The sequence below is a fragment of the Myxine glutinosa genome, chromosome 1 (genome assembly GCF_964187855.1).
Source record: "Myxine glutinosa chromosome 1, kmMyxGlut1.1, whole genome shotgun sequence".
Lineage (NCBI taxonomy): Eukaryota > Metazoa > Chordata > Myxini > Myxiniformes > Myxinidae > Myxine > Myxine glutinosa.
In genome coordinates this window covers 257,480,066-257,500,426 of record NC_136261.1, presented here as the reverse complement: position 1 = coordinate 257,500,426, position 20,361 = coordinate 257,480,066, and the positions used below count along the sequence as shown (strand labels likewise).

At 41.0% G+C, this 20,361-nt stretch overlaps 1 protein-coding gene across 1 annotated transcript in view; it reads right to left on the bottom strand.

Moving 5' to 3' along the window:
* LOC144891735 (kinesin-like protein KIF26B) overlaps positions 1 to 20,361 on the bottom strand; it is a 256,217-nt gene that overhangs the window by 36,065 nt on the left and 199,791 nt on the right. Inside the window, exons 9-10 of the mRNA XM_078775959.1 lie at positions 10,980 to 11,139; positions 10,579 to 10,741 (exon numbers count right to left, since the gene is read on the bottom strand). Of these exons, the coding sequence (XP_078632085.1) occupies positions 10,579 to 10,741; positions 10,980 to 11,139 (323 nt within the window). The remainder of the gene's footprint in view (positions 1 to 10,578; positions 10,742 to 10,979; positions 11,140 to 20,361) is intronic.

Sequence of the window (20,361 nt, the reverse complement as noted above, 5' to 3'; positions counted from 1 at the left end):
ATATTATAAGTACTGAGAGGCCTTACATTTTGGATAGAGTTTAGAGTCCAATCAAATCAAATCAAATCAATATTTACCTCTGCGACGGAAGGTGAACGGAGATTATGTTTTTGCCCCTGCTTGTTTGTCTGTCTGTATGTCTATGAGCAAGATATCTCAAGGAAGTTAAGGACAAATTCGGACGAAACTTAGTGGATAGATTGAATTGATTAGATTTTGGTGAAGTTACAGATCTGGATACACGAATTTAAAAAAGTAATTCTTCATCATTGGTGGATCGGGCCAAACACTATATATAGCACAATATCTCAAAATGTTTTGGGCGGATTCGGACGAAAGTTGGTGGACAGGTGAGATGTGTGACAAGGACGAATTGATTTTATTTGATTTTGGTGAAGATCCAGATCTGGACCCGGAGAGTATAATTACGTCTGTTACCTGAGGTGGACGGAGGTTATGTTTTCACCTGCGTCTGCTTGTGAGCAGGATATCTCAAAAATTTATGGACACATTCGGACAAAATTCGGTGGACCGGTTGGGTGCGTGACAAGGACGAATTGATTACATTTTGGTGAAGATCCGGATCTGGATCCGGATACTATAATTCTACAGTGATTCTTCAACATTGAGAGATATAGGGCCAAAAACAATATGTAGTACACAACTCAAAATGTTGTGGACGGATTAGGACAAAACTTGGTGAATGAGTTGAGTAGGTGACAAGAACACGCCAATTACATTTTGGTTCAGGTCCGGATGCAGATCCGATCCATCAGTGGGATACAAAATGGGAACTGTTCAGCCTGCGGAGGGTTGCGCTTTGGCGAATGCTGTTCTGTTTTTCTTATACGAGTATAATGTTTTGTTTTTAAATAAAATCTCAGAGGCCCTTGCATGTTATGGTGCTTTAAACACAGTTGCAGTCATGCCAAGGTAACCAAAGGTTTGTTTTGGGCCTTATGCTGATTAATCTTTCACATATTCTCTACAAGCCAGGGAATGAAAAGAGATAGTGAATGTAAACAGAGTAAAACACCAATGTACTGATATACAATCTTTGCACGTTACTTTGTAATGACTTTCTGACATGGATGTAATTTTTGTCGTTTACTCACCTTATGCATGGTAAAGACAACAAGTAGTAAGGTAATGATGGCAGTCGAAACAATAAATATATTCAAGGCTTAAGTACATCATTTGTGTTTACAGGAATGAAATCGCCTATTTGATATAATGAAGGAATACATATAATCATTGCATAGTTGGAAAAGAAAAAAGGTCAATAAAGAAAGCGTGAATTAAGTTTGATGAAAAACATTTTCACTCAAATATACTCCAATGGATGCATAAAAGTGTAAAACGAAATAGAACAATTAATTTCTTACCCTTACAATCTTTATACATGAAATGGAAACATCCGTACTCACCTGTTTTCCATCTTGCCAGTGGCATGTAAACCGCAACAATCTGAATGTCCCTCCAACAATTTGATATAACTCCGCAATTAAATGGAAATTAAATAGATGTATAGATTTTGGTTTATAAAATCACATTACATTTTCGGATATTACTACTTGTTGAGCACATTCTCTGATATCATGCCCAAATGAATTTGCTATGCACATTATATTGTTTCATTTGTGTAATCCATGAGATATAAGAAGACCTGCAAGTTTTCTGTCGCTGTTTCAGACTTTTCTGAATGCTTCCAAGTATCGAGGCGTTGATTAGATAAAAGAGGGGTCGTTTGGGATGAGGGTGGTTGGCGGAGGCAGGAGGGATGGTGGGGGGAGGGAACTTGTGGGAAAGAGGGGAGAAGCCTGAGAAGAGCTTGACTTTTGACTTGACTTGACCTCTCAAATTTCTCAACCTTTTCCCACTTGTTAAATTAACCAGAATGACCACTCTGTGGTCACAACCTTAGACACAAAATAGATATTTTTCGCCTTCTCTGTCCACTCAACTCCCTCACCCTTGCTGTTGAAGGTATTATACAACGAAACTGCCAAAATTAAGACTCTCTGCTCACATTCACTCCTTCATTCCTCGTTTCTCCCGCCTCTGGAACAAACTCCCTCACTCTCTTCAATCCCACTCCTCCCTCCAGGTCTTTAAAACAGCTGTTCACCACCATCTCTTATCTTCCCCCATCCAAAACCTTGATCTTTTCTACCCCCGCTAATTCACCCCAGATCGACTTTTTTTGAAATACCAACTTCTTTCCTGGAAGTACTAGCAGTGTCCATGTGTTTTATACCTCTCCCACACCCCCCCACCCCTTTTCCATGCATCCTCCCCCCAAGCCCTCTCCCTCCCACAGATCTCCCGATGTCCCTGCTCTCAAATGTTGTACTTGTGTGCTTCCCTCTCTCCCCACATCTTGTCTCCCACTCCCTTTATTATGTGTTTTTTTATATGTCCGTTTGTTTTTATGTGATTAATGTTAGCTCTGACACGAGCCTCGATCTTGTATACAAGAAAAAATAAAAAATTGATCTACGAGGTTCTTCACATTTTGGTTCAATATCAATTACGAGTCTTACGGACAGCTGGCTATGGTTTCAGGCAACAAGTGCACCCACTCCAAATAGGAGCAGCAGGAAGGGTGATATAGAGTATAGCAGATCAAGGTTCGGGCCTAAAGAATGTCAGAGGTGTATTCGGTTAACAAGTTTCTGCCCTTCCACTCTCTCTGTGGTGATACACCTTTTGTTCATAAAAACCTTGCATAGTCAGTCGAGGTGTGGGACTTTGTCTTTAAGCATGACGGAATTGGCTGTAAAAATCCGGCAATGAGCAGATTGGGAAATGGGCATATGGCGTCAATACATAATACTATTTTTAGGAAGGAGTGTATAGGCCTGATTAAACCATACTAAGAATTAAACACTCGACCCAAATAAAGCCAATGGAAATCTGATGCAACAAAGCCGGACAGTGTATAATCAGCAGAGGCTATACAGGTCTAATGTGCTGGGCCCACCAGGAAACAAGACAGCACCTATATCATTTTGTCCCTACACTATGGTGGGTGGAGTCAAGCGACAGATATGGGTGTGGTCCGGCAGCTGTCAGACCAATGGATGCACATTTCAAAAATAGACCCCCCCCCCCCAACAACAACAACAACAACAACAACACATAGGTCTTGTAGACCTGCGACATGTCGCACGTGACAATGCTGTACGTTTTCGATGGAGCTTTGTCCACACTCCGTTCATCATTGATAATGATGATGATGACCACTCATTTTTGCCTCTTCAGATGCATAGAGCTGGACTCCTTAAGCAGTTTCTGGACTATTGGGCACAATCCCAGACGGGTCGTCACTCCGAAATAGGACACTCGAATGGCTCATTCATCCCAGTAAGCTGTTACTCATTTTGCCAACAGAAGGATGACAGGCTGAGTCAACCAACGTGGTGTTAATTCAACAGCATGACAGGGGCTTGCCCTCAGAACCTTGCAATGTTAAGCCAGCCACCTTAACCGTTAAGCCAACAACAGGCTTCATCATTGATAATAACTACTGATTATTTTACCTGCGACAAGTCGCAGGCGTACAAGGACTCCACATGGCTGTTGTTCTTATTGGGGGTCAATTTCTAAAATATGCACCTATTGGTCAGACAGCTGCCAGACCCTGCATTTGTTGCTCGACTCCACCCACCATGGCACCCAAACAAAATAGTATGGCCACCATCTTGCTTTCTGGTGGGCCTCTTATGATTATACACTTCCCATGTTTGTTGTGTCTGATTTCCATTGGCTTTGTCGGGCCAAGTGTTACTTATGATGAGGGACCCCCAAAAATCTAACCATATGTGAAATAAAAATTATTAAGAAGGTTTTATCAATCCAGCAGACACGGTATTTGGCTCCATAAAAAAATTGCGTTCCGTAATTCTTGAAGGCCGCACATTGGGGTTAAACAATCCGTGACCATGTGACGAATCGGCTCATCCTGATTCGGTATAACCGCAGGGAGGGTGGCATTGATAAGAGGTGTTGAGTTAATATTTTAATAGCACATTAAATGTGTGTTTCCCACTCACGCTGTTCATCATTTAAGTGTGCTTTAAATGCGCGATTCCCAATCGGCCAGTTACCGGATTTTGTTACAGGTTGTGACAACAGTGCGGCCATTCCTGTTCATTTATGTGGACTTTTGTGTTATACTCAAAGCAGGTGGTGCATCACAGAACACGCATTATGGATCTTATGGATGTACTATTGCTATTCCATATTCTTTCAATCAACTGATGACTTGCTTTGAAGATTATCTATGATGGGTTATATAATTCTGGTAAATTAATGCTATATCAGAAAGTACGCTAGTACTCTCTATGTAGGGATGGCGTGGAAAAAAAATGTCGCTCCCATCTGCAACGTACAAAACTAAAGTTGGATTATCTGCTTTAAAAATAATATAACAAACACCACTAATAAACACAATTGATATTTCAGGCAGTAGTTGTGTTACAGTAAGTACTAAAAATAAGCATAACGTCCAGATTTTATAATAAAGTGTATAATTGTCTTGTATAATACAAACCACCTTTCATCAACAATGTTGTATTAACTAACAGGAATGCAGCCGCAATGTCGTATTAGCCCAAAAAATTGTTTACCGATAATTCAGGACATGTGTAGGAAAACTATGAAACGAACGGGTGAAGCTTGATTGTCTTAAACTGCATTAACTTACAGCGAGAAGACATACTATTGAAACGTTCCTATTGAAAGTTGTTCATACCGGTCCTTTTGTTCTACTCTGAATTACCATGTGGTTTTAATTTATACTTCATCTCATTATCATCCAGAACTCCAATGTGCCTGAAGAAACTCAACAAATCTAAAACAACCCTCTGACTCCATAGCCTTTTATTTAACCCTTCCACTGATTTCTTCGAAGGCGTACAAAGGAATTCTTGTTGGAACAAAACCAAGACGTGTCTTTGGAAAAATTATCTGCTCAACGGTGTGCCATGCCATACACCCTCATTGGTTGGTTTTTGAGAGGTGCTGATCAGTGTTCTGGCCAGACATTTACTGGGTTGTTGGCCAATGGTTCACCAGTTGGAGCTAGATCTGGAATTTGAACCCATAACCATTGATCTACATGCATGAAGGCAGAACAATGAAATCCGTTTGTGGAACACACACAAAATAGGTATCTTTTATATTTCAAAGTGATTACTCAGAAGCCAAATACCCTGGCTTTCAAATCTATAATGACTTGTAAATGTAAAGGCTACATTTTCATTTTCCTTAAAATAATCACCTATGGGCAGCAAACATATAACAAGACATGCAAACATCTCACAAGACATGCAAACATCTAACAAGACATGCAAACATCTAACAAGACATGCAAACATCGAACAACTTATTTTCTTTCCTGGAAGTTCCAGCAGTGTCCATGTGTTTTATACTTTCCCCGTCCCCACCCCCGCCTTCCCATGCCTCCTCCCCCCAAGCCCCCTCCTCCCACAGATCTTCCGTTGTCCCTGTTCTCTGCTGTTGTACTTGTGTGCTTCCCTCTCTCTCCCCATCTTGTCTCCCGCTCCCTTTTTTGTATGTTTTGTGTGTCAATTTTTTTTTTTGTGATTGATGTTAGCTCTTACACGAGCCTCGATCTTGCATACAAAAAAATAAATAAATAAAAAAAGACATGAAACTGAGCACATCTGCAAGCATGAATGTAGATACAGTGTCTTCAGAAAGTATTCACACCATTTGACTTTTTTCAAATTTAGTCATGTTACAGCCTGAATTAAAAATGGATTAAATTGAGATTTTTTGTCACTGATCTACACAATATTCCACAGCGTCAAAATTGATATTTCTTTTTAGAATTTTCTACAAAATAATTCAAAATGAAATATAAAAATCTAATTTACCTAAGTATTCAACACCCTGAGTCAATACTTTGTAGAAGAGCCTTTGGCAGTGATTACAGCTTCGAGTCTTTCTATATTTCAAGGAAATTTTTATCTTGGAACGTGGTACTTATTATTGCAGCTATTTTAACTGTGTGTATTTTAACTGTGTGTATTTTAACTGTGTGTATTTTATACGTGTGTATTTTATGACAATGGGTGTATTTCACAATAATGTGTGTCCCTTAAACGATGCTTATTTTTCATGTTATTAATGCCTGAATATGGAGTTGTAGTGTAGTAATTTTTTATTCATTTTAATTATTTGTATGTTATAGTGATTGCAAATTATTGACTTATTTATTTCATGATCTCGTATTTTATGTTATGTTGTAAATCATTCACAATTCAGCTTTGGCTGCGACGAATTGATAATAAAACCATGATGGATTGATTGATTGAGTCTTCTTGGGCATGTCTGTGTCAGCTTTGCACATCTGAATTTGGGGCAGTTTTTCCCATTCTTCCTTGCTGATTTGCTCAAGTTCTGCCATGTTGGATGGGGAGTGTTGGACCGTTGGTGTGTCGGAGTGTCGGAATTGCAATCTTCAGGTCTTTCCAGAAATTCTCAATGACATTCAAGTCTTGGCTTTGGCTGGGCCACTCAAGGACATTCACGTTCTTGTTCTGAAGCCATTCCAGTGCTGCTTTGGCTGTAATGCTTGGGGTCATTGTCCTGTTGGAAAGTAAATCTTCACGGTAGTCTAAGGTCTTTCGCACTCTGAAGCAGATTATATCCTCAAGGATTTGCCTGTATTCATTGCTCCCTCTATTCTTATAAGTCTAACTGTCCCTGCCACTAAAAATCATCCCCATAGCATGATGCTGCCACCACAATGCTTCACAGTAGAATGGTGTTAGATGGGTGTTGAGCAGTGCTCGATTTCCACCAGACATAGCACTTTGCATTCAGGTCAAATAGTTCAATTTTCGTCTCATCAGACCACAGAATCTTTTGCCCCATGCTCGGAGTCTTTCACATGTCTTTTTGCAAACTCCAGGCATGCTGTCCCCAGCTGTCCCCAGTAATGTGCCTGTTTCTCAGGAGTGGCTTCCATCTGCTCTCTAAAAAGTCTAGATTTGTGAAATGCTGCAGAGACTGTTGTTCTTCCAGCAGGTTCTCCCATCTCAGCCAAGGAACTCTGTAGTTCTGTGAGAGTGGTCATTGTGTTCTTGGTCTCCTCCCTGACCAAGGTCCTTCTTGCCTGGTTGCTCAGTTTGGTGGGACGAACAGCTCTAGGAAGAGTCTGGGTTGTTCCATATTCTTTCCATTTCCTAATGATGGAGCTCACTGTGCTCTTGGGAACTTTCAACATTATATAAATTGTTTCATACCTTTCCCAGGTCTTGCCTCCTCATAATTCTATGTCAGAGTTCTACGGACAGTTCCTTGGACTTCATGGTAGAGTTTCTGCCCTGACACTGTCAACTGCGGGACCTTATATAAGAAGGTGTGTTTCTTTATCATTTATGTCCAATCAATTGAATTGACCATAGGTGGACTCCATTCAAGTTGCAGAGACATCTCAAGGATGATCAAAGGAAATTGGATGCGCCTGAGATCAATTTGGAGTGTCATAGCAAAGGGGTTGAATACTTATTGACTCAAAATATTCCAGCTTTTCATTTTTAATTATTTTCTAAAATTTTCTGAAAAATAAACTCCACTTTGATATTATGGGGTATTATGTGCAGATCAGTGACAAAAAATGTCAATTTAAGCCATTTGAAATTCAGGCTGTAACACAACAAAATGTGAAAAATGTCAAGGCGTCTGAATACTTTCTGCAGGCACTGTATATGTGAAACGTCAAACTGTACACCCACTGAAATGTGGTTATCCTGATCTACTGTAATGGATTCTCCAGTCTTGTCTAACAGTTCAATTGACAAATATCTTTGGCAGAATCACAAAAGGGATCACCATTCACTGCAAGCTATAAATCGCACTTTGTACCAAAAGACAAAATGCTCTTTGAGCTTTCTTGTATTTAGCTACCATCTCCTTTCGATTTCTGCTTCGTGTGCAGTTGAGAGTCAGGAAGGAGTAATGTTATCTTGATGACACAATTCGATCATATTGAACAAAATGAGGAGTATAATTACAAAGACGTTAAGTTGGGTGCAACCACTGCCTCACCGATTTTGAACCAGGAAGAACTCTGATACATTCTTAGTCTTGTTTATTTCCCAGGGCTGTACAAATGCAGCTCATTTTTAGTCTGACCACGGCGACCTGCTTCGTGCTGATAATGTGGTTACAGGTTTCTCCTACCACAGACATGAAGCGGCACGGAGTGCTTACAGCAGCGATAATGGCCTTGAACAGTGTGAAAGTCTGGCATGGATCTCGGGCTACGATGTGTCAACCAGAGAGAAAAAGAGAAATATTTGTGAAAGAATCTTAAGCGACTAGGCCTGTCATGATGAACATCCCCTGAGTGTACTATATCGCTGCCGACTTGTACATGTTGCATTGCTAATGTGCACAGCATCATTAAATAGGAAACATCTTGCAATTAGTAATTTTTGGTTCCAAATTATTTTTTATCTGCCATATGTTGTAACTTTATTTGAATTAAATTAGCTTGTAATTGCATTAACAGCACCTGCAGGTTTTGCTGTTTCATTGAGTATAGAAGAACCACCTTTAGAGGCCATTTTTCCCCGCAGAGCAGGGATTGGCCTTTTTTGGGCACCGTGGTCCCCTTTTTGAAGCAATGTTTTATGGCCGGATGCCCTTCCTGGTGCCAACCCTGTTAGTCACCTCCTGTTGGTGAGCTGGTACTCAATTTGCCGACCACAGAAGGATGGCAGGATGAGTCCACACCCCTGGCGTTAATTCAGCGATTTGACCGGGATTTGAACCCAGGATCCTCGGACCCCAAGCCGGCACCCTAACCGCTAAGCCAACACCAGGCTGTGTTACATTGAGTATAAAGCAATAAAATATGAACACAGAACAAACTGTAATCTAAAGAAAATATGTATGGAGGATGGCGATACCATTGAACCTTTTGTGGGTAAACACAGAGATCAGTAACACCAGTTAATACCATTTTTTAAAATGGTTGTTGCAAGTTAAATTTGTCAGCCCTTAAATATTTGAACTAATTTGAGATTAAGGGTTTGGCTGTGATAATGCCACATGTGGCCAGGGATTACTAACGTTGCCACGGGGTACTGATTATATCAGCGGTGAGTCAACGAGCCACGTGTCATTTTCTCAGAAGGTTGCCAACGCACTGGCATAGCATAGCATGGTGGACCTACGCGTTTAATTCAAAGGCTACTAATGGGATTACAATCTCTGTGGATTCATGGCCATGATTAACTACTCAGGGTTAAGACCATGATGGACCGAGGTACTCTGCAGCCTGCGTTATTGCTTTTAAGGCTGCACCTAAATCCACAAATCGATCGGTGTAATCCACAGCGCACACCTGTTTTGCTGCCAATGTGAACCTGTCACCACTTGATAGACTCAACAGCTTAAATTGGTAATTGCCTGGCTCTTTTTTGACAGACATCCACATGAGGTGTTGAAATGAAATAGCTGACTGAAAGTGTCACCTTTAATCCCAGGATACTTGGAAAATCCAAGGTTTTGTTATTACTACTCGTCCTGTTTTCACCACAATCTTCGAATCTTCAGGAGCAAATAGCAGAAGGTGTTGGTTTATCCTCAATGGAGGATGCATGCTGAGTGCTTCCTAATATTCAGACTCCAGCAAAATTTATGTTTAACTCTTAGATACACACCTAAAAAATCCTACATAAACGCAGCCATTGGGCCTCGGAGGCCCAACGGATGTATTCGTGTAATGTTTAAAAAAAATTTTTTATAGATTTTTTTTCTTTCATATCCTTTTACAATCCAAGTCGATGCTCATGGATGTGTATTTGCTCAGAAAATGTGAATCATTGATCCTATTAGTTGGAAGAATCACATTCAAGTAATGAATCTTTTTTTTTGTTGCAATTTTTTTTTTTGTTCTTGGTTTTTCAACTTTTTTTTCTCTACAATGTTGAGGCACATGAAGGAGTATTTGCTCAAAAAATATGATTCACTAATCCTTTTATTTAGATTGTATATGTCCACAACTGTCAAAAATCCTACACCGATGCAGTCATTGGGCCTCGGAGGCCCCACGAATGTATTCGTGGAAAGTTTTTTAATTTTCATGTTTTTGTCACTGAATTATTTGTAACCAAGTTATAGGAGCATATAAGGAGGCTCATATCAAGAAAATAATGATTATAACATAGTACAACAACATTTATGCGGGGCCTCGAAGGCCCCAGGCCTGCATTCGTGTCAGATTTTCGGGTTATAAGTGAAGAATGAAGATTTTCCCACGAGCCTGAATGAATTTTTTTTTTAATGTCACTGAATTTTGTGTAACAACATGAAAGTCGGTGAAAATGAGGCTTATTCCAACAATAAATAAATAAATTGTACAGCATAGTTTTTGCAACAAAAAAAACCTTGTGGGCCTCTGAAACCCAATCACTGCATCCAAGGGTTAAAAGGCTGACATGCAATGGCGTTTTCATAGTTCTAAGACCAAGCAAAGACGTAAAACAGGCAAGATGCAAGTCGAATTCATGATATTTCTTGACGGATGTAACATACCCGCGATTTTCTCTTGCGTAGGCGATGGATGCGCGCGGCAAGTTGCACAGTCGCCAATGTCTCAGTGTAGCGGCTTGCTGTGGCTGACACATGTGCAACCATTGTTGTACGGCAGTTGATGTTCCCAAGTGACTCTCTCAATAGCATACTGAGTTTGCTCTCCCTGACGGGGTAGTGGACCACCACAAGGGCAAGATGCAATTTAGTGACAAAAGGTTTCAATAATGTATTTATTTAAAGTTAAAAACCACATTAAGGTTACACAACTGCACACACCTCAAGGTTATTCAGATATTTAAATGATTTACTAACGATCAATCAAGTGGGAACAAACCTGACTACTCAAAACCTGACAGACAAAATACAGTCTACTAATGTCAGGCTTCACCACTTTGTCATACCTGTAGGGAACATGCTTCGAACCATTGGCTAGTGCCAGCAGGACATTTCCAAGTGCTGTCAATGAGAGGCAGAGTCCTGCTCCTGCTTCCTGACTCTTGCAGAGAACTTTCTCGCAGCTGCCCAAGTCAAGTAGATGCAAACGGCTACGTCCACCTGTCACTGCAACAAGAAGGACAGCTGATTCAGGTTGATGACTTAGTACATTTTCTTTCTGATATTATTCAAGACTTAATCAGAGTCAGATCATTTTCATTGACATTCACATTTAAACTTTAAATATATCATAAATTCAGGCCACATTATATGATATAATATAAAAATAAAAGACAGTTATGTGTGTGTGTCCTCCATAAATCCAAAACCATGAAACATCGTGGCCACAAATTTTGCATGCATACCTCTCGACCTCCAAGAGAGTGCATGAATGAAAACTGGGTGTTTGGGTGTTTAAACACCCCTTTTGAAGATGATTAATGGGGTGCTCATAACAACAACAAAAAAAACCCCCAAAATCAGCTTCACTAAAATGGTGGTGCCCCATCACGGTCAGCCTTCTGTTACATTGCTGGGGTCTTACGCTGCCAGGAGCATCGAGAACCAGCCCGGGCTCCGAGTCAAATAACCTCGGGGCTCCCACCCCTACCCTTTCTCTCTTTCATAACTTTTTAAGGAACTTTCTTTCATGAAAAACAAAAAACTTTTCAAAAACGAATGGTCACTTTCATTTAGCCGTATGATCGAAAATAAAGGAGATAGTGGGACGTTTGGACCGATCGAGTCAATTCGCACCCTCGACTGTTGAATACTATTTCTCCATATGATTGGCAAAAAAATACGCAAGATGATTAATAATTATTTTTGGACAAAGAGTATACAAACCCATTTATGTTAACGCACATTTCTGGTTAATAACCATTTTCTGTAAAGTTTCAAACTGTACCATTAACAGCAGTAAATGTCGTTTTGTTTCTGGCAAGAAAGCTGGATGTTTTGCAAGGAAAGCAAAATCAGCTTCTGGGTTTAAATGTAACGATGAGGAAATGAGGATGAGCCGATGAGGGGTTTCAATGTACTGTTTAAAAAAAAAAACCTGAATCCCCCTCTTGATGCCCCTGTACGCTGCCATTTTAATTTTGGCCTTTTCAAATGTAACTTGGATTGGAAACACGATCTGCTTTCACAGACTAATTAAAGTATATAATCAAAATGTGGTTTCAGATTTAAGGATTGGATCCCAAACACGAAATAAGTATCAAAATCTGGAGTGCAATCTGAAAAATTATAGACGTTAGCGATTCTTATAACTAAGTGTATATCATGGACTAATTAAAGCGTATAATCAAAATCAGATTTCAGATTTAAGGATTGGATCCCAAACACGAAATAACTATCAAAATCTGGAGTGAAATTTGAAAAATTATAGACGTTAGCGATTCTTATAACTAAGTGTATATCATGGACTAATTAAAGCATATAATCAAAATCTGATTTCAGATTTAAGGATTGGATCCCAAACACAAAATAAGTATCAAAATCTGGAGTGCAATCTGAAAAATTATAGACGTTAGCGATTCTTATAACTAAGTATATTTAGGTACTACTATCCAAAGGTGAGGGTACTATCTAGAAGATTGCTATGTCATAAAATGATGGATATATAAAAACTGAGCATTGAGGTGCCATCAAATTGTTACGAAAAGAAGATACCATCTCCAAAAGTATTCACAAATGCATGGTAGTGCATGGCGAAGGTGCACCCTCATATTCCAAATGAGCAAACTGGGTGGCTAATTCCATAAGCATGGACACAATACCCTCAAAGATGACCCAAGGGTGAGGGATGCCAGCAGATTCGACCGAACCACAAACTCTTACCCACGTTGAGGCATTAATCATGGGTTCTCACTGCAATAAGGTCAGTGAAATGTCTACAGAAGTGAAAATTTCTCAAGGCAGTTTTTTTTACCATCATCCACAAATATTAGTCATGCCCAAGGTTTTCCCAATATAGATCTCCCAAAACTTCAGCCCTCACGATCAACAACAAGCACAAGATTTTAAAACTGTTGAACACACATCCAGCAGACTATTACTCATCTGCTAACCAGTGATGAAATGTAGCTCTGCCCCTGGGTTTTCGAAAACCAAATTGGAATCCATGCATTTGAAGCATAAGGGATCACCGCCGGCAGGCGACCATGGTCAAATGGTGAGGGATATTGACCAAAGATGTGATCCTCATTCATGACAGCCTGCCTGTGCCCAAGGCCCATGTTGTGTCATCCTTGGCAGTAGCTTCGAGCAGCTGGATCACCATAAACCCTCAAACACGACCCCCACGCAGCCCAGAAGGGCCACGGTGACAATAATATGCTTCGATATTTGTCCCTGTCATGGAATCGCCAACAACAAGGAATACTCGGTTTGCAGGACAAATCAGTGAAGCGCATTTTTTGCTTTATAGAAGCGAGGCTTATAGCAGAGCAGAGGTGTCAATACATTTTTACGCAAAGAAGATACCATTTCCAAACATATTTACAAATGCATGGTGACAGTCTGCGGTGAAGGTGCACAATCATCTTACTATAATTCACCAAATGTCTGTCTGTCTGTTCCCAGATACTGCAAAAACGGCTGAACCGATCGCAACGAAATTTTGGGTGGTTAATCCTTGGACCCCATGGAGTAAAATAGGCTATATTGTTTTTCCAATTTTTTCCCCCAATTTTCCAATTTCCAATTTTCCAGTTTTTCCAAACATGATGGAATAATATTTACCGATATGAACAGTGATGTGGCTTTTATTGAAATTCTACAAATACTGTTTAGATTTTCATGATTTGCGTGTGATATGATTTAACAGATGTTTGTATAAATCGTTTAAAATAAAAATAAAAAACCTTCAATTTCTGATATTTTGCCTTTTCATTTGGGCCTCCCAATTGAAGCCCTGCCGTGGGGCGGGTACCGTTGCTAGTTTTTTTAATTATCAAACTGGGTGGCTGATTCCATAAGCATATGGTTCCAAGCTAACTATGTACCCCTCTACAGTAGGCGGCCGGCCAGCGAGCCTAAAAAACACTTAGCATGGCATTTTTTGTTAGAAGCTGGCAACCACGCCAATTATCTTGAGAATACCTTGCTGAATAACATAGGTGTGGATGCTACGCTCAAATTTGCATATTTCGGACATAATGGTCAGTTTTGACCATATATGGTCAAAAATAACTATTTTTGACTTCAACACACATTTAATCTACATTTCATCGGCTTTCAGAAAAAATAGGTATATAAGCCATAGCCTTGTTAGGTTGAACACAATTGCTGTCTGTAAGTTTGGAATGACATGATAAAACAGGAATTTCAAGTACAAAATGTCGTTTTTCTCGATTTTCATTTTTATAGTTGAATGCGTCTATTTCAGGGTAGATATGAACTGTCCACAGCATACAAAGGAAATATTCGTTAATACTAGCCTACATTACACAATCTACTCAATAAAACAAGCTTTCTTTATCTTTACAGGTTCACATTAAATAGAAAGCAGTCCTACCGAAAATGGCAAGCCCTGGTGTGAAGCCGGTGAAAGTGTTGAAGCGGAAGCGAAATACAGATGTACTACATTTCACCCTCTGTCTATTTTGTCAAGACGACAAGGTAGAACCTCTGCGAATCGGCTCATCTCCTGGAAAAGCTCGAATTTCTGATGTTATTGGGATAAAAAGAAAATTAGGAGACACTGATTCGGGCCTTCTTCTCGAAAGTTTGAGCGATATTTCAGAAACGCAGTGGGAGTCAAACAGTATCCATTGGCACAAAACTTGTTACGGTAACTTTACTTCTCAGGATCGTTTGAATCGACTGAGAAAGAAACAGAGTTCCCAATTAACAACATGTGAGGTCGGCGAAACATCTGGCAAGACATCCTCACGAACAAGTCGCACATCCCATCAGATGGATTCCGATCGGTGCATGTTTTTTCAAGATGCAGATCGATGGCAAATGCACAATGTGGCAACGATGTCCCTCTCCGACAAAATTCTGACAATGGCAAAAATTGACCTAACAATGAGAGTCAGATTAGCCAATGTAGTAGATTTAGTGGCAGCTGAGGGGAAATACCACTTAAAATGCTTGGTGGAGTTTGAGCGAAGAATATCCAAAGCACAGAAAGATGTCACAACACAGAGAGAAAACTACAAAGGTTTAGACAAAATCTGCATGGACCTACAAAACGGGCTATCATTGGGTCATGTCTACGACATGGGGGATGTTTGGAACAAATACCAACGAATTTGTAAAACCACTAATACAACGCTGCCATCTCGATATTTTTCAAGACGACAAACTTTCTACGATGACGTAAGCCAAAGTATTGGTTCCAAGGGTAGTTTCGTGCGTCCTCTAAATGTCCAATCATCCCTTCTAATGTATCCCAGCGATCAGTCGGATTTTGTCATTGCAAAGACCCTTGCAGTATCAAGCGCTTCATCGGAATCTGAAGAAGACGAACCATCTCCAAATGTACCCCCACAAAACGATGGCGACTTATAGGAGATCATCCACACTGCCTTGAAATTGAGATCCGAGTTGGAGAACACCCCCGGTCACACGTCTGCATGGAGAGGGATTGACCAGCAGCATGTTGAGATGATAATTCCAGAAAATCTCTTTCTGTTTCTGAGTGTTTTGTTGGGAGGAACACCACTACTTGAAGCAAACGACGACGACATTAGCCATGATATTTCATCAAAAAGAACAGTGTGCAACTTGGCCCAGGACATTGTGTATGCCGTTTCGAAAAACAGGAAGCTTACGCCAAAACATGTAGGACTGGGTCTGTCCCTCCATCAGGTGACGCGTTCAGAGGCACTGGTAGACTCCAGGTGATATGCAGGGATACTGATGTTAGTGCTTCTCATGCTCCTTCACTTCTTTGTCTCCAGGGACGTGGAAGTATGGATGATCGGTGGATCAGCAAAAGACCTGAAATGCTATCCAGTCCACCAAATCGTCAAGAAGTTATCTCAACCAGTCATTGAAAATATACTTGGTTTTCACGCTGTCACTGGTTGCGACACATGTTCGTCGTTTACGGGTGTCGGGAAGAAGGCCGCATGGAAAGTGTATGTTGAACATCCACACGTGCTCGAAGGACTTGGTCGAGATCGGGGCTTTAAACAGACGGCAGAGTTTGTTTGTCCCTTGTACAATGTGCCAGATCCATCTGGTGGCGTGAATAAGGGCAGGCATGATGTATTTTCCAAAGGCAAGAAATCTCTGGAAATGCTTCCAACAACAGAAGACTCGTTCCAACTACATTGGGAACGGTCCAACCACCAAGCCAAGATTTGGCTGCAAGCAAGCGTTCCAGTTGCCATAGCCGAGGATCCATCTGTATGTGGTGGATGGTCAACAGGGTCCGACTGGGTTGACTATTGTGTGGACTCGAATCCCATCAATCCCAAAGGCCTGCATCGAGATCATCTCCTGTGGATGTCAAACGAAATGCCGCCGGGCTAACTGCAAGTGCTATGTATCGAGACAGGTGTGCACTCCAGCATGTGGCTGTAATGCAGAGAACTGTTGCAATCCGTCCGATCAAACCATGGACTAAATAACCATAAACATTCATGGACTGTGACATAGAAATACAATTTTGAGACGTGTGTTTCTATGCGAACAGATTCGTCTATAAGAACTATGCTATTCATGAACAAAGTTCGCTAGTAGAAGATGCATCCACTGCATCAATCAATATTTCATTTATATGGATATGAATACATGTGAATATGGTATATCAATATAAATGAAGAACTCCAAAAGGACTAAATGGAAGTATTTTCATTGTATTGTTGGTTGATTCACAATATCAATTGTGAAACCGATATTGTACCCACATTGATCGAGCATTACGCTTTGCGATTTGGGATATCAAATCCATTTCGGGGTCAATTTCATTGCCAGTTGTGAATAATTTAATTACAAATAGTAGAATATGTATGTTATCAAACAGTTTGGATGATCAAGTTGAATAAATCATTCAAGTTTGGCAAAACGGTGTCCTAATTTTTTCGTTCCAGGCCTGTTTTTACAATTTAGAGAAAAACGTGTTTTTGTGTCGAGAATCTGTTAGTAATTCAATATAATTTCAAGGAATTATAAGGTTACCAAACTTTTAAAAACTACTCTACATAATAAATGATACAGTTTTGGAAAGCCTTTGTCTTATAGATGAAAATAAAGCAGTATTTGAAAAATGGTAATTTGGGTCACCAGTGGTCAGTTTTGACCAGTATGTCCGAAAAAATGCGATTTTGAGCTTGGCATCCACCCCTATGTTGTAGAGTAAGGCCTTGTGAACACATGCAGCATGGATGCCAGCTTCTAACAAAATATACCTACGACACTTTTTTAAAGCACTTTTTGCCGGTTGGCCGGCCGCCTCCAGACAGTGGGACAATCAAAGATAAAATTAAAGAACAGAAAAAGAGGAGAGGGAGGAGGGGGAGGAAACTGAAACTAGCAAGCAAAATGGTGATTAGGAAAGGTTAATGGGGGTAGAGAAGATCATTGGATAGAATAATTTGAGATGACAGGAGATGGTGATGCACTGCTTGCATGAAGTCCTGGAGGAAAGAGTGAGACAGAACAGGTGGTCCCATAGACAGGAAAAGTGAAGAATAAAAGGATTGAGGTGCTTAGTCAGGCTGGATTTTAGAAGTTTAACCAGCAGTGGGTTAATGGAAGAAGTGCATTGGCCTCATTATGGGAGATTCCAATAAAATAAAGTTAAATAATTGAAGTTAGCATACACTAAACAGGGTGTCCCACTGTCCCAGGATAATGTGGGCTCACTTCGTCAAGTAATATCTCGTATTGTAATAAAGAATATGTTGGATTCTGCAAAACCCTTTGGTATTATGCATGACATATTATGTAACCACGTTCCGTTCCAGGGTGGGCAGAGGCAGTTGCTCGTTGATGGAGTGTATGGATAATGTCAGAAGTGCAGCCTGTGGCCTGCGTGTTTGACCATCGTGTTGTTTGAATAAACCTATACGTTTATTTCTGACTTCTAAAACCTCTAAGAATTCCATTGAAGTCAGTCGTCAATAATGCCATTGATATCAATTTCACATCGGACATACTTTCTGTCAGGGATGTATGCGCCAGCATCGAAGCACATCTACGATGACATGACAGCGCCACATCATCCACGATATGGTTGATTTTCACGAGCGGTACCAAGGGGATGGAGAGACCTTCGACTCGTTTTATTGTGCGCTAAAGGACATTGCTGCCAATTGTGATCTCTCAACCATGACTGTCGAACAACAGTTTGTTATTTGGATCATCACTGGCATATCTCATTCAGAGGTGTGTCGTAAGCTATTGGCGGAGAGAGATCTCACACTACGACGTACTCTGGACATGTGTCGCAGCGAGGAAGCCAAGCAGAAAGGCTTATTATATGATGGTCAGACGTCAGTCCCGGGCTGTCATTCGTAAGAACTCTCATCGACCATTTTGCTGTCGCAGTCCCGACAATACCGCCAAATGTGGAAATTGCGGGGGCGATGTCCACAATAACTCAGAACTGCCCTGCTCGTGATAGGAAGTGTCAGAAGTGCAGCACCATGGGTCACTTCGCCCATGTATGTCGCAAATCGAAGGCTGACAAGCCTGTATGGAGGAAGTCGAAACAGATGAGATATTTTTTTTTAAAAAGGGCGACTTTTTTTGGGGGGGGGGTTAAAAAAATTTTTTAAATCGCTCTTTAGTGCCGAAGCCTTTTTCATTAATGACAGTTATATACAAGTACACATTCGTGTAAATAAATACAAAACAATTACCAGACATTTGAACACAAATATTCAAACAAATCAGATTCAATCAGACAATTCTGGAAGCAGTCGAAGTTGGTGGTAAGTCTACATCTTCTTCCTGAACCTCATCAAACTTAACTCAGAAACGTGATCAACGGCACATTCACCAGCATATATTTAATGAAAAGGTAAAAAATGATGATGATTATTATTATTATTTTTTGTATACAAGATCGAGGCTCGTGAAAGAGCTAACACCAATCACACAAAAAGTCAAATCGACACACAAAACACAAAACAAGGGGAGCGGCAGACAAGATGGGGAGAGAGGAGGAAGGACACAAACACAACATTTGAGAGCAGGGACATCGAGAGAATTGTGGGAGGGAGAGGGCTTGGGGGGAGGTGGGAGAGGTATAAAACATATGGACACTGCAAGGACTTCCAGGAAAGAAGTTGGAATTTCAAAAAAGTGGATCTGGCGTGAATTAGCGGGGGTAGAAAAGATCAAGGTTTTGGATGGGGGAAGATAAGAGATGGTGGTGAATAGCTGTTTTAAAGACCTGGAGGGAGTAGTGGGATTGAAGGGAGTGGGGGATTTTGTTCCAGAGGTGGGAGAAAAGGGGAATGAAAGAGTGAAGGTGAGCAGAGAGCCGAGATTTCGGCAGTGTAACCATAAGAGGGTTGCTGGCAGATCTTGTGCGACCTGTAGGAATATTTGGGGGACAGAGCACAGACACAGCTGGGGGAGCAAGGCCGGAGAGGAGTCGGTAGAAGACAGGCCACCAACCTGCCTGCGGTGAGTGAGTGAAAGGCCCTTGGAGTTAGCTTCATCGCAGGAGATTCCAATGATTCTGAAAGCTTTGGTTTCAACTGCGTGAAGCCGAGCTAGGTGTGAGGCAGGAGCACCGGCCCAGATGGAGGGGAACAGTATTCCAGTGAGCTGCGGACGAAAGCCTTGTATGTAGAGAGGAGCTCAGGTGTGCCAAGGGAGGACTTCCCACGATGGAGGATGCCCAGTCGGCGACTAGCTTTGGAGGCCAGCTTGGAAATGTGGTTTTCCCAAGAAAGATCATGGCAGATAGTGAGACCCAAAAGCTTGAGCGACAGAACTTCTTGGAGAGGATTGTTGAGAAAGTAGATGGGAGGGTTTTCCAGTCGGTCTTTTCGGAGAGACATAGTAAGAGTGTGAGATTTGTCAGGATTGAAAGACATGTTCCACTTGTTTGACCAGTCTGTGATTTTGTCCAGGTCTACAGAGAGTGAGGAGGCAGCAGACTGCCGATCTGAGGGATGAGGAATGGAGCAGCAGAGAGTGGAGTAATCAGCAAAGAGATGGAGAGGATTTTCCAGAGAGGCGGAGAGATCATTGATGAAGACCAGAAAAAGCACAAGGCCCAGAACACTGCCTTGCGGAACTCCAGCCAGAACAGGACGGGGAGATGAGAGAAATCCATTCAGGGCCACACGTTGACTACGACCAGAGAGGAAGTCCGCAAGCCATGCGTGGAGATTTCCATGGATACCATAGGAGGAGAGTTTGGTGAGCAGA